We start from the raw sequence: 12272 nt of genomic DNA on the forward strand, positions 1-12272 counted from the left end.
TATGTCTGTCTCAACTACATATTAACCTTCTTTATATGTATATTTATTGATTGACTTTATTTTTATTTTATGTCTATGAGTGTTTTGCCTGCATGTATGTAGGTATACCATGTCTCTGCAGTGCCTGCGGAGGCCAGAAGAGGGAGTCATATCCCTTGGAATTGGGGTTAGAGATGGTTGTTAGCCACCATGTGGGTGCTTGGAACTGAACCTGGGTCCTCTGGAAGAGCAACTAGTGCTCTTAACCACTGAGCCATCTCTCCAGCCCCACATTAAACTTCTTGAAGAAAGATGTGTCTTTTGGTGGGGGGGAGGAGGTTGGAGAGATGACTCAGTGGTTAAGCACAGTGGCTGTTCTTGCAGAAGACCCGGTTTCAAATACTAGCACCCATATAGCAGCTAACAACTATCTGTAACTCCAGTTCCAGGGGATCTGATGCCCTCTTCTGTCCTCCGTAGGCACTGCATGACATGGGTGCACTTACATACATGCAGGCAATACACTCATACACATAAAATAATAAAAATAAATAAATAAATTTTCTTAATCTTATAAGTTTTGAAGATCTGTGAAAACTACTTAGGATAACTATCTCAACTCTTTGTTTCATTTATTTATTCACTGATTCATTCATTTTGTAGCCCAGGCTTGCCTTGAGCTCACTATGTAGGGAAGGATGACCCTGCCTGAACTCTTATCTTCCTGACTCCACCTGCTGAGTGCTAGAACTACAGGCTCATGTTACCACACCTGACTTCTCATAAATTGGTTGATTGATTTTAATCACAGTCATTTCTTTACTAACTGACCCAGTGGCCTTCTACTGAATTATTTCCCTAAACAAATAAAGTATGTGTGTGTGTGTGTGTGTGTGTGTGTGTGTGTGTGCACATGTGCGTGCTGTGATGCATGCATATGAGTGTATGGTGCACGTGTACACAGAGGCTAGAACAGGACATGAAGTGTCTCCTCTGCTGTTGTTTGGTGTGTGTGTGTGTGTGTGTGTGTGTGTGTGTGTGTGAGAGGCTAGAACAGGACATGAAGTGTCTCCTCTGCTGTTGTTTGGTGTGTGTGTGTGTGTGTGTGTGTGTGTGTGTGTGTGTGTGCTGTGGTGCATGCATATGAGTGTGTGGTGCACTTGTAGGCAGAAGCTAGAACAGGACATCAAGTGTCCCCTCTGCCGTTCTCTGCCTTATTGCCTTGAGACAGGGTCTCTCATTGAGCCCGAAGCTTGCCTTTTCAGGTAGGCTGGCTGGGAAGGAGCTCTTGGATCATCTTGTTTCTGCACCCCCCCAGGGCTAGGGCATCCACAGCCATGCCAAGTTTTTCACATGGGGGCTAGGAATTTGAACTCAGTTCTCATGCTTGTAGGGAAAGCCATTTTTCCCACTGAGCCAACTCCCTAGCCCCTCAGTACAGATCTTTTAATTCTTTTTTTAGCACATCTAGCAACTTTGCTCTTGTCTTTCCTTGTCTATACTTAAAAAAAAATTATTTATTTTTATTTTATGTGTATGAGTGTATTGCCTGCAGCACATCTAGCAACTTTGCTCTTGTCTTTCCTTGTCTATACTTTAAAAAAAATTTATTTATTTTTATTTTATGTGTATGAGTGTATTGCCTGCATGTAGGTAAGTACACCCATGTTGTGCAATTCCCGCAGAGGACAGAAGAGGCTGTCAGATCCTTGGAACTGGAGTTACAGATAGTTGTTAGCTGCCATGTTGGGTGCTGGGATTTGAACCCAGGTCTTCTGCAAGAACAGCCAGTGTTCTTAACTGCTGAGATATCTCTCCATCCCCTCTTATCTATACTTTTAAAACTCCATTTTCCCTTTAAGATGTATTCACCTAAATACCCCAAGAAAACACTTCTCTATCCTAGCTTCTTCACCTTAACCCTACCTTTAAAAAAAGGGTGGTCAATTACTGCAACACAATGAGAATTAGCTTTTACTCCATGTGCTGGATAACTTTAGTTGTCAACTTGACACACCTGGGAAGAGGGAACCTCGACTAGGGAATTGCATTCACTGGATTGGCCTGTGGCCATGTCTGTGGAGAATTTTTCTTGATTGCTGAGTGTTTTGGGAGGGCTTAGCCTACTGTGGACAGTGCCACCCCTGCACAGGTTGTCCTGTATTGCATAAGAAAGCAGGTTGAACATGAGCCAGGAGAGCAAGCCAGTAAGCAGCATTCCTCCATGGTCTGTGATCCAGGTTCCTGTCTTGAGTTCCCATCTTGGGTTCCCTCAGTGATGAACTGTGTTGTAAGATAAAATAAACCCTTTCCTCCCCAAATTGGTATTGATTAGAGTGTTTTGTCATAGCAATAGGAAGAAACTAAGACACTTCATCTCTCCTATGAAGTTCTTACCAATGACCTCAATTGCTTCCCGAAAGCAAAGCTTTGTCTTCAGAATTCCAAATTGTTGACATTCTGAAAATCTTTATTAATTTAGCCTTCATAACATCCTGTCTCCTGGGCTACATTATTTCTGAATACTGATCAGCCAATCTAGCCTGCCTTTGTTTAAGTGTTGGTATCCCAAGGGGTCCTCATCAATTCTTTCATTTTTTATTCTCCCTCAATAATTTCATCTAATTCCATATGTTTACCAACCACTACTTACGCAGTGGTTCCAAATTTTGACCTCTTGAACTCTATTTCCAGTTTGTAATAACTTTTGTGACTCATAATATCCTCAGCCTTTGCGTGTTCAAATTGAATTGTCTTTCCTCAAATGTGACCCCTTTTCTATTCCTGTGCCAGTGAGTTAACAGCAGTGTCAGCATAGTGACAGTTTACGGTCTCTAGGATTCTATATGAATACATGAGAAATCAATTTCACAGGAAAAGTTACCCCTCATATATTACAAGTAGGGTTTTATATGAATTAATCATGGTATAACAAATCACCATACAGTTTGCATTTAAAGCAACTCTATTATCACAAAGTTTCTGTGGGCCAAGAGTCTGTCCTAGCTGGATCCTCTGATCAGTGTACTTCAAAGCTGCAGTCAAGCTGGGCCGGGCTAGGCTCTTATCAGAAGCTTACTGTTCTTCCAGTGTCACATGGTTATTGGCAAAATTCATTGCTTTGCTGCTGTAGAACCGTGGCAGTAAGCTTATTCAGGATCACCAGGAGAGTCTGACATGTTTGATCTCTTCTAAGGAACCTAGCTGATTAGCCAGGCCATCCAGGATATCTCTTTTTATTATTGCAAAGCCATTTGATTAGAGACCTTATTTTTTCTGCTGAGTTTCTTTACTTCTCTCATACTATAACACAGTCATGGGAGAGACTGTCCCAACATCTTTGACATATTATCTAAGTTAGAAGCAAACTTTAGGTCCCCTCCTCTACCTTCAAGGGGTGGAACATGATTCCAGGGCATGGGTCACTGGAAGTCACCTTAGAATTCTGCCTATGACAACTTAATTAAAAATTTTATATATATGGGTAATGGCAAAAGCAATAAATGTTTATAAGTTGGACAGCTGTAAGGTTTAACACAGAGAAGAAAAAATAGAACTTTAATAAAAAAATCTTTAAGAGAGCTAGCACACATTTGAAAAGTAGAGAAAATGTCTATGTTTATTCTATCTATACTTACTACCTTGAGCAGAGAATATATCCAGATATCTAAATATTAGATTATAAGAGCCTAAAAGGAATCATTAAATAAGTAGCTGTAAAAGACAGACATTTAATTATATAACTGACTTAGAGAACCACTGTACCATGTGTTAGCATTTAGCATCTTTCCTATTGGAAAGATAAATGCAAGTTTAATGGTTTTCTTCAGTGTACATGAGTTCAACTTTTCCTTAGGTTTTTTTTTTTTTTCCCTCCAAATATGTTGACAGACTGATTTTCTTCAGAAATTCTGGTCTTTCCTCAGGGTAGGTTATGCAGGCATCATTCACTGTTTCCTTAAATTTTTAAATGATACATCTGTAGGAGTTCCTTCATGCATAACTTTTCCCCTCCTGGCTCCACGTGCTGTGATTGAACTCTGTAGTTTCTCTTGTGCACGCCAGACAAAGATCTCAGAGTTAATTCAACAAGGCAAGGACACAGAGTCTATTGAGAATCCTGCCATTTCGGCCCTTCTTCTTAGGGATAATGGTTTTGCTGGTATTTAGTATGAACCAGCATGTCCTGGTGGCTTTTTCCCTTTCTGCTGACCTTGGCCGTGCCAGTCACGCAGAGTCATGTGAGGCAGGCAGTGTGTCTGCCCCTTACAGATATGTGGTCACTTCTCTACTTTCCCTCTCTTTCGCCTGGGCAACTGCTACGTTGATGCACTGCAACCACTCTTCTGCATTCTTTTCGTCTTTGGCCTTGAAAACATAGGTTTTGTTGTCTGTGAAGATTTCGAAAGCCCGAGGAAGGGAGCGGTCTCGGCGTTTCCTGGCCACAGCCTTCACGCTCTGCACTTTGCTGAGTTCTATTGGGGAGTCATCAGGATCATCTTTCTGAAATGCATGGAAAAGGAAAGATCATAAGCTGGCTCCTGCTGCAGCCTGGATCTCTGCCTCTTGGAATTTTCCAGGAGGGCCAGATCCTTTCTATTTCCTAGGGCTCAAGACCTTTCTGGTTTGGGTGCTAAGGCTCCCAAGAGTCGTTGAAACAACAGAAAGAGTAAGAAATTGGGCCTCTGCTGTAGTAACATAAGTTACTCAGCACAAGAGAGCCTATATACTGAAAGTTATTATCAAATGAAATTGGGAAAATGCTAAACTCATAGTTCTTTGATTTTGGGTCATTTTTTCATTTATATTAACATTATCAATACAGCAAAATATAACAATGAAACTTGGAATACTACTACCTCAAAATTTCAGCTAGTTTATGAGGCTAGTATTGAGTTTTCCTTTGTTACTTCTGATAAAAAGTTTGCCATAGCCTTAATTGAATAAACAAGGTCCCAATGTCTGAGAAATTTTTTGAAATCTCTGCAGCTTTAGAAGCATGCTTGATCTGTACATAATATTTAATGATGTTACATTTGTAGTTTAGGAAAGCAGACGTTTAGGGATCTCTCTAACACCAGAGCCATCACATTGGGATTATATGAATGATTTTAAGATAAAAATGTCTTAAAGGAATTTCAGGTTTTCAGGATTGCTGAATACATTTTGTTCACTGGATATGTACTTGTGGTTGAGCATTGCACCGACTCTCCTGTCCTATACCCTCCTTGCAATGGTCTTTTCCCCTGTTTTGTAATGAAAAAGCACTCTTCTCATCCACCCTAAGCTTTCTATTTTGTGTGTCTAGCTTGAAAAGCTTAGGAACACTGAACAAACAACCCACAGTTCAACATACTGATTCTCGGGAAGTATCCACCAATCAGGTCAACTTAATTTCTCTATACTCATTTAATTTAAAAAGATCATCTTTGTGTGTGTGTGTGTGTGTGTGTGTGTGTGTGTGTGTGTGTGTATGACTGTTGTGCATATGCATGTGCATGCATATAGCCAAAAGTCAGCATTAGGTGTCTCTCTATTATTCTCCACCTTATATTTTTTGAGACAAGGTCTCTCACTACATCTAAAGCTCATCACTTAGCTAGACTGACAGGTCAGCAAGCCCCTGGGATCCACCTATCTCTGCCTTCCAGGATGGGGGTTATAGACAATTGCCACTGTGCTCAGCTTTTACATAGGTGCTAGAGATCCAAACTCAGGTCTTCATGCTTGTGCAGCAAGCATTTACCCACTGAGCAATCTTCCTAGTCCAACCCCCGCCCCCCTTTTTTTTTCAGTCTTTTTGAGACAGGGTCTCCCTGTAGCCCCAGCTGTCCTGGAACTCACTATGTAGACCAGGCTGGCCTTGAACTCACAGAGATCTGCCTGCCTCTGCCTCCCGAGTGCTGGGATTAAAGGTGTGCACCACCACACCAGCTTCCATAAATGATAACTTTAAAAAGAGAAGTTATTCAGAAAAAATGAATACTTAGAGGTTTATGGTCACAGAAGTTAAAACATTTTAATTTTTGTACATGATTTTATTAAAGTGAAAAATGATAGGACAGGGCTGGAAAGACAGCTCAGTGGTTAAGAGTGTGTACCGTTTTTGTAGAAGACCTGAGTCGAATTCCCAGCACCCATATCAGGAGGCTCCCAATTGCCTGAAACTCCAGCTCCAGGGGATCTGCCACCCTCTTCTGGCCTCCACTAACACCTGTGCTCATGTGCATATACCCTCCATATAAACATAATTAAAAATAAATCTTTAAAAAATGATATGTGTATATGTGGGTGGGCATGGGATAAATTGCTATGGAGACATAAGACAGAAATAGGAATTCAAGGGAAAAAGAAACAATGCAAATATCTCTATTAAAGAACAGTTAATTTATGTATTTTTTTGGAAAGGTATGTGATGTTAGACACTAAAATACTTCAATGGTATTCCATTAATTACATTTGAAGAAGAGATATGTTATTTTTATTTTAACATATCAATATTTATAATTCAACAGAAATGATAATTCTTTAAATTTATAAATGTGTTGATGAAATTTAAAATGCTACAAGGCATTGCATAGATTCTTTTCAAAATTCTTTTAGGGGGTATACAGGATAAAATTTGAAGATATCTACTCTAGACAATACTTTAATAGCACCATTTGGTTGTTATTAAGTGTCTGATGGTAATAAAATGACTGTTGAAGTCAGTCTATGGGACAGAAACTGACACATTGGAACTGATGAAGAAAACAGTTACTGTAGTACTTAAAGAGAATGCTAATTAAACTGGGTGTAGTGGTGCACACATTTAATCCCAGGGCTCAGGAGGCAGAGGCAGGAAGGTTCCTGTGAGATTGAGGCCAGCCTGGTCTACATAGTGAGTTCCAGGCCAGCTGGTGTTACAGGGAAATCTTGTCAAAAGAAAGGAAGGAAGGAAGGGAGGGAGGGAGGGAGGGAGGGACAGAGGAAGGGAGGGAGGAGGGGAAAAAAGAAAGAAAGAGAGAGAGAAAGAAAGAAAGAAAGAAAAAGAAAGAAAGAGAAATAGATCTTTATTTGAATGCTTGGGAATATTCTTAAAGACTAATTCTCTTTTTGTCCTAAGGGATCTGAGAGATCACCCTGTTCTAGAATTCTTGAGTAAATGCAGGAAATTCAGATGGTCATTTGAACACTTTAAAAATGCTTCCATATGAACTCATGCCAAAAAATATTTCTTTAAACTTGCAATAACTGTTTAAATTGAACACGCTATTATGTTTTCATTGTGGAAAGATTTTTAGCTACAGAAAAACCCACAGTCAGATGGGAGATGCCCAAGTGGGTACTGGGTACCTCACTCGGGTCCTCTGGAAGAGCAGCAAGTGCTCTTAACTGCTAAGCCAACTCTCCAGACCCCCCAAAATACTTTCTGTTCATTCAAAAATCACTTTGAGGTCTTATTCAAGGAACACTTGATTAGAATTCATCATAAATCAGATGAAATATTTCATTCTTGAGTAAAATGTTCCAAGTGAGAACTCTAATGATATGGTACATTTTTCCAGAGAGATTTGTAATTTGTAACTACTTTAACTCCTTTCATTTATTCCTAAGACCCAGTTTAGTTTATGTGATGGTTAAAGGCACTGGTTAACCTGACCGGGCTAATAGGTCTCCACACAGCTCTTAAAATGTGATGTTTGAATGTGCCTGAGTGGTCCCAGATGAGATCAACCTTTGAGTCCACTCTCACCACTGTGGGTGGGCGTTGTTCCATCTGTGCTCCACAGAACAAAGAAACGCAAGGAAGGGTAAAGTTCTGCTTTTCCTGTTGTAGCTGAGAAGCATGCCTTCCTCACCTCAGACTCCTGTTCTTGGGCCTTTGGCCCCCAGGACTTCCACATCCCCCTTACAAACCTGTTCCCAGTTTTGTGCCTTGCCCTCAGATTGGGAGTGACAGCTTGATCTTCCCCATTCTCTAGTCTTTGGTCTTGGGCTGGATTGCACCATCTGTTTTCTTGGCTCTCCAGTTTTCTGAAGGCAAATTGAAGGCCTTTTCTGAAGGCCATAATTGTGTGTGCCAATTCCTATAAATCCTTTTATATCTGTTTGTGCCTTATTAGTTCTGCGTCATTAGAGATCACCTGGCAGCATAGTTTAGCAAGGGCTCTGTTTTAAGGGTAAGGTGGAAACGGTGGAACATCCTCATTTGGTGCTGTGTTCCCCAAGTTTGGATCTGGTCTTATCCTTCTTCCTTTTACTGGCTCTTTCCTTAGATGAGACAGGATCTTTGAGCCTCAGAGTTTTCATCTTTAAAATGGCAAAAATAATAGCACTGCCTCGAGAGGGTGGTTTGAGGCCACCAAAGGTGGCACTTAATGAACACCAAGTAAAAGCTCGCTGTTGTGCTCATCCTTCAAGACTTGGGTCGGGATTTCATTCTCCCATCATACACGAGTAGCACTTAATAATAAATAAATCTATTTTGAAAAGAAATAAATGCATTATCATTTAGAAACGAATGTTATTTCAGAGGAATCCCAGTGAAAATTCAGAATCTAGATATTTACTGAGCACCCTAGTTTAGGGTCAAATCACATTAAATTAATATTGAATACATCTAACAGAATTATTTTCTACTTTTAAACTGAATATCAAATGAATAAAAAAGAGTAATATCTTCCCTAATCAAAAGTGAGCTTTGCTGACTATAAAACTATTTAAATTATCCTTCCTTCCTCCTTCCTTCCTCTTTCCTCCTTCCTCCTTCCTTCCTTCCTTCCTTCCTTCCTTCCTTCCTTCTTTCTCTCCCTCCCCCTCCCCCTTTCTTTCTTTCTTTCTTTCTTTCTTTCTTTCTTTCTTTTCCCTTCCTTCCTGCCTTCTTTCCTCCTTCCTTCCTCTCTTCCTCCCTTCCTTCCTTCCTCCCTCCCCCCTCCCCCCCTTCCTTCCTCCTTGTCTACTGTCCTTTTCCCTGGGACTTCTACCTCTAAATGTAACTGTGAAGATGGCCTAGTCAGTAAAGCACCATGCAAGCAAGCATAAGGACCCAAGTTCAAATCCCTAGCACCCACGTAAAAGCCAGCAAGGGACTGTGATGCACTTTGTAACCCTAGCATGGGGGGTGAGAGTGGTGGGAGATGGTGAATGGAGGCAGACAGAGCCATGGAGCTCACTGGCCAGCCAGCCAAGCTGAATCGATGGGCTCCAAATTCAGTGACAGACTCTTGTCTCAAAAAATAGGGTAAAGAGTGATTGAGGAAGACACCTGACATCAACCTCTAGCCTCTATACATGCACTTATGTGCATGTGCACCCACAGAAATACAGAACACACACACACACACACACACACACGCACGCACTCATGTTATTTCCATAACACACAGAAAGACAGTGAACTAACTAATATAGGAATTCACAGACCAAAGAAACATTGAATTTTTTTTGTTTGCAATTACTATTTATTTATGCCACAGCATGTGTGTGAAGGCCAGAGGACAACTTGCAGGAGTTGGTTCTCTCCTTCGACTAAGTGAATTGTGGGGATGGAATGCAGATCATCAGGCATGGTGGCAAGGTCCATTACCCTCTGAGCCATCTTGCTGGCCCAACAGGACATTTGTAACAACATAATAAATACGGTAAGATTTTAAAATACAGAAGGAAAAAAATTCAGATGTTTAATTGAATCTAGGTGATTGGTGAAGATAAGACTTTAAAAACTGAAATGTAAAACATCCCAGAGAACTCACAGATTTCCCTTTTTGAAACAGAAGTTGATTTCCAGCCAGTGTGAAATAACGAGTTTTCCACCTCTTGATGAATTTCCACCTGACTTGCTTCTCTTTAAGTTTTCCTTCAATGAGAGGCTGGCCATCTTGGTTTACAACTGTTGAGGAAAACAGAATGATCAAGCTATTTATTCTCCATTATTGATTTGGCAAATGATCAGTTCAGAATTGTATAAAGAACCAGATCCCAGCAAGCACATTTGAAAAGTGGCCAGTATAGGGCTGGAGAGATGGCTTAACAGTTAAGAGCACTTGCTGCTCTTGCGGAGGACTGGGATCTCAGTACCCACACTGGGCAGCTCACAATCACTTGTAACTTCAGCTCCAGAGGATTCAGTGCCCTTTTCTGGCCTCCACAGGTACCTGTATGCAGCTGAAGCACATGAATACACGCATGCACATATACATAATAAATAAATCTTTTTTCAAAAAAGAGAAGTGGTCAATACCTTGCGTATTTAGTTGTCCTTTCCTGCTTTGTGCCTAAAAATATCATTTCAGAAACGATAAGAAGATAGTTTTGAAAGCTCTCAATGATATTTTTGAAAAGAATTAGGTCTCCAAGAGTGTCTAGTTAGAAATATTTAGGTTCATCCCAATAGTCAGTTTCCTGTGCTTGTAGATTTCTTTGTTAATGATATTTAATTCCTTAGATTGGAATACCAAAATTAATTTAGAACAAGTTTGAAATTTTGGCACAAAATGCTTAACAGTACCATAAGCCTATTTTCTATTGTTGATTTTGTCTATAACTAGGTAATAAAAATAAATACCATGCTTTATCTCAGAGGAACTTCTTAGAAATATAGCTTTATAAATAACCCTAAACCAGGTATATTTGGTCATTTTCAGCAAAAATCAGTGCAAGATCTGAAAGACATTTTCTTAAACCTGTAATACAAAATTTTTATTTCTTCTTTCTGCTTTTTGTTTCATTTGGGTTTTTGAAACAGGGTCTCCCTGTAGCCCCAGCTGGAACTCCCTATGTAGACAAGGCTGGCCTCATGAGACCACATTCTCTCTCCCCTGTTCACATCATCCCCTAGCCTATAGCTGGCCATTTCCTATTGCAACTCAAACGCTTCCTTTGAGAAAATTCCCAAACCTAGGGGAGAGCAGATTCCCTTCTGGGTGTCCTCACACCACAGGATATGTTTCTTTCTTTTTTTTTTTTTAAATGTATATGAGTGTATTGCCTGCATGTATGTGAGTGCACCCATGTTGTGCAATGCCACGGAGGTCAGGAGAGGGCTTCGGAGTCTCCAGGAACTGGAGTTAAGGATGGATCGTAGCTGCCTTGTGGGTTCTGCGAATTGAACATGGCTCCTCTGCAAGGGCAGGCTATGCTCTTAACCGCTGAGCCCTCTCTCCAGCCCTGGATATGTTTCTTTTACATCAGGCATCATAATCCACCATGGTTACTGTGCTTGTCTATTTAATGTCTTTATTTCTTGTTGAGCTGAACAGACCAAAAGTGCTAGGTCTTTGTTTACTGCTAAGAAACGACACTTCTAACACTGTCGGAAAATATTAAGGGAATCTATGAATATTTGTTAAATGAGGAGATGAATGTCACACTGAAGTAGAATATATAATGATCATACATAATCCCAGAATTGGAAGGTTCAGTAAAGTGTCAGAAGTTGAGATACCGATCTGAAGAATTTCCTTTCTCTGACCAACTACATAAGATTCATTCTTCAAATTTATATGAAAGTATCTGTTTCAATAGGGAGGTACAGAGGAAAATTCTATCGACATCATGACAGTATTTACTGATATTCATTTGCATTCAATTTTCATAGCACCCCAGAGGCAATACAACATGTTTTGTCATTGCTTTGGAATAAGAAAAAAAGTGTGGACAGTGTCTACTTGGTTATATGAACACAACCTCTCTGCAATCATACTTTTCTGTAATGTAGGTAAATAACTTTCTCAGAGGATTGTCCGTCTTAGCAGAGCATTCCGACATAAGATAGCAAAACATATGATTTTCATCTACGAAATTCTATTAAGGCTAATTTGACTCCTCCCCCCACTTATGGTCTAATTATTATTCAGTTTGTTGTTCTATTATCTTCAAGTCAAGGCTAAAAATGGAAAATATGTATCACATTTATTTGTTAGGTAGTGGTAAGGACTATGATGAATTTACAATAAGGAATGACTTGGGGGTTGGTGTACATAGACGTAAGTAGTCAGGAAAGAGCTTAGGCATTTGAGTTGACAGTTGATCTGAGACTTAAGTGATGAGAAGTAGTTCCTGTTTTCTGAGAGGCTCTATGCTGTACATGGCAAAGGAGAAGCAGGAACTCAATGTATATGAACTGATGATATCAAGAAAAGTATTTGAGTATGCTACTGTGTTTGGAGCGTCATTATAGTCTTCATAAACACAGTAGTTGCTTCCTTTGTGCTGTCTCCACACTCAGCTGGGAAGATGCTTACACATGGAGCCACGTAATACCCAGATCAGGAACAGAAGATTCAAGAAGTAAAAAAGGCACCAAAACCAAA

The 12272-nt window shown here is 40.1% G+C and overlaps 1 protein-coding gene and 1 long non-coding RNA gene across 4 annotated transcripts in view; one reads left to right on the plus strand and one right to left on the minus strand.

Annotated features, from left to right (window-relative positions):
• LOC103737622 overlaps positions 1–12272 on the plus strand; it is a 190307-nt gene that overhangs the window by 81119 nt on the left and 96916 nt on the right. The window lies entirely within an intron of this gene.
• The window catches only part of Veph1 (ventricular zone expressed PH domain containing 1), a 243699-nt gene continuing 235672 nt past the window's right edge, over positions 4246–12272 (minus strand). For both annotated transcript variants that reach the window (XM_008837452.1, XM_008837453.2), the window contains 2 exons: positions 9714–9850; positions 4246–4482 (listed from right to left, as the gene is read on the minus strand). In XM_008837452.1, the coding sequence (XP_008835674.1) occupies positions 4246–4482; positions 9714–9850 (374 nt within the window). The remainder of the gene's footprint in view (positions 4483–9713; positions 9851–12272) is intronic.

Source organism: Nannospalax galili, unplaced genomic scaffold (genome assembly GCF_000622305.1).
Source record: "Nannospalax galili isolate Female #2095 unplaced genomic scaffold, S.galili_v1.0 scaffold617, whole genome shotgun sequence".
In the NCBI taxonomy this organism is placed as follows: domain Eukaryota; kingdom Metazoa; phylum Chordata; class Mammalia; order Rodentia; family Spalacidae; genus Nannospalax; species Nannospalax galili.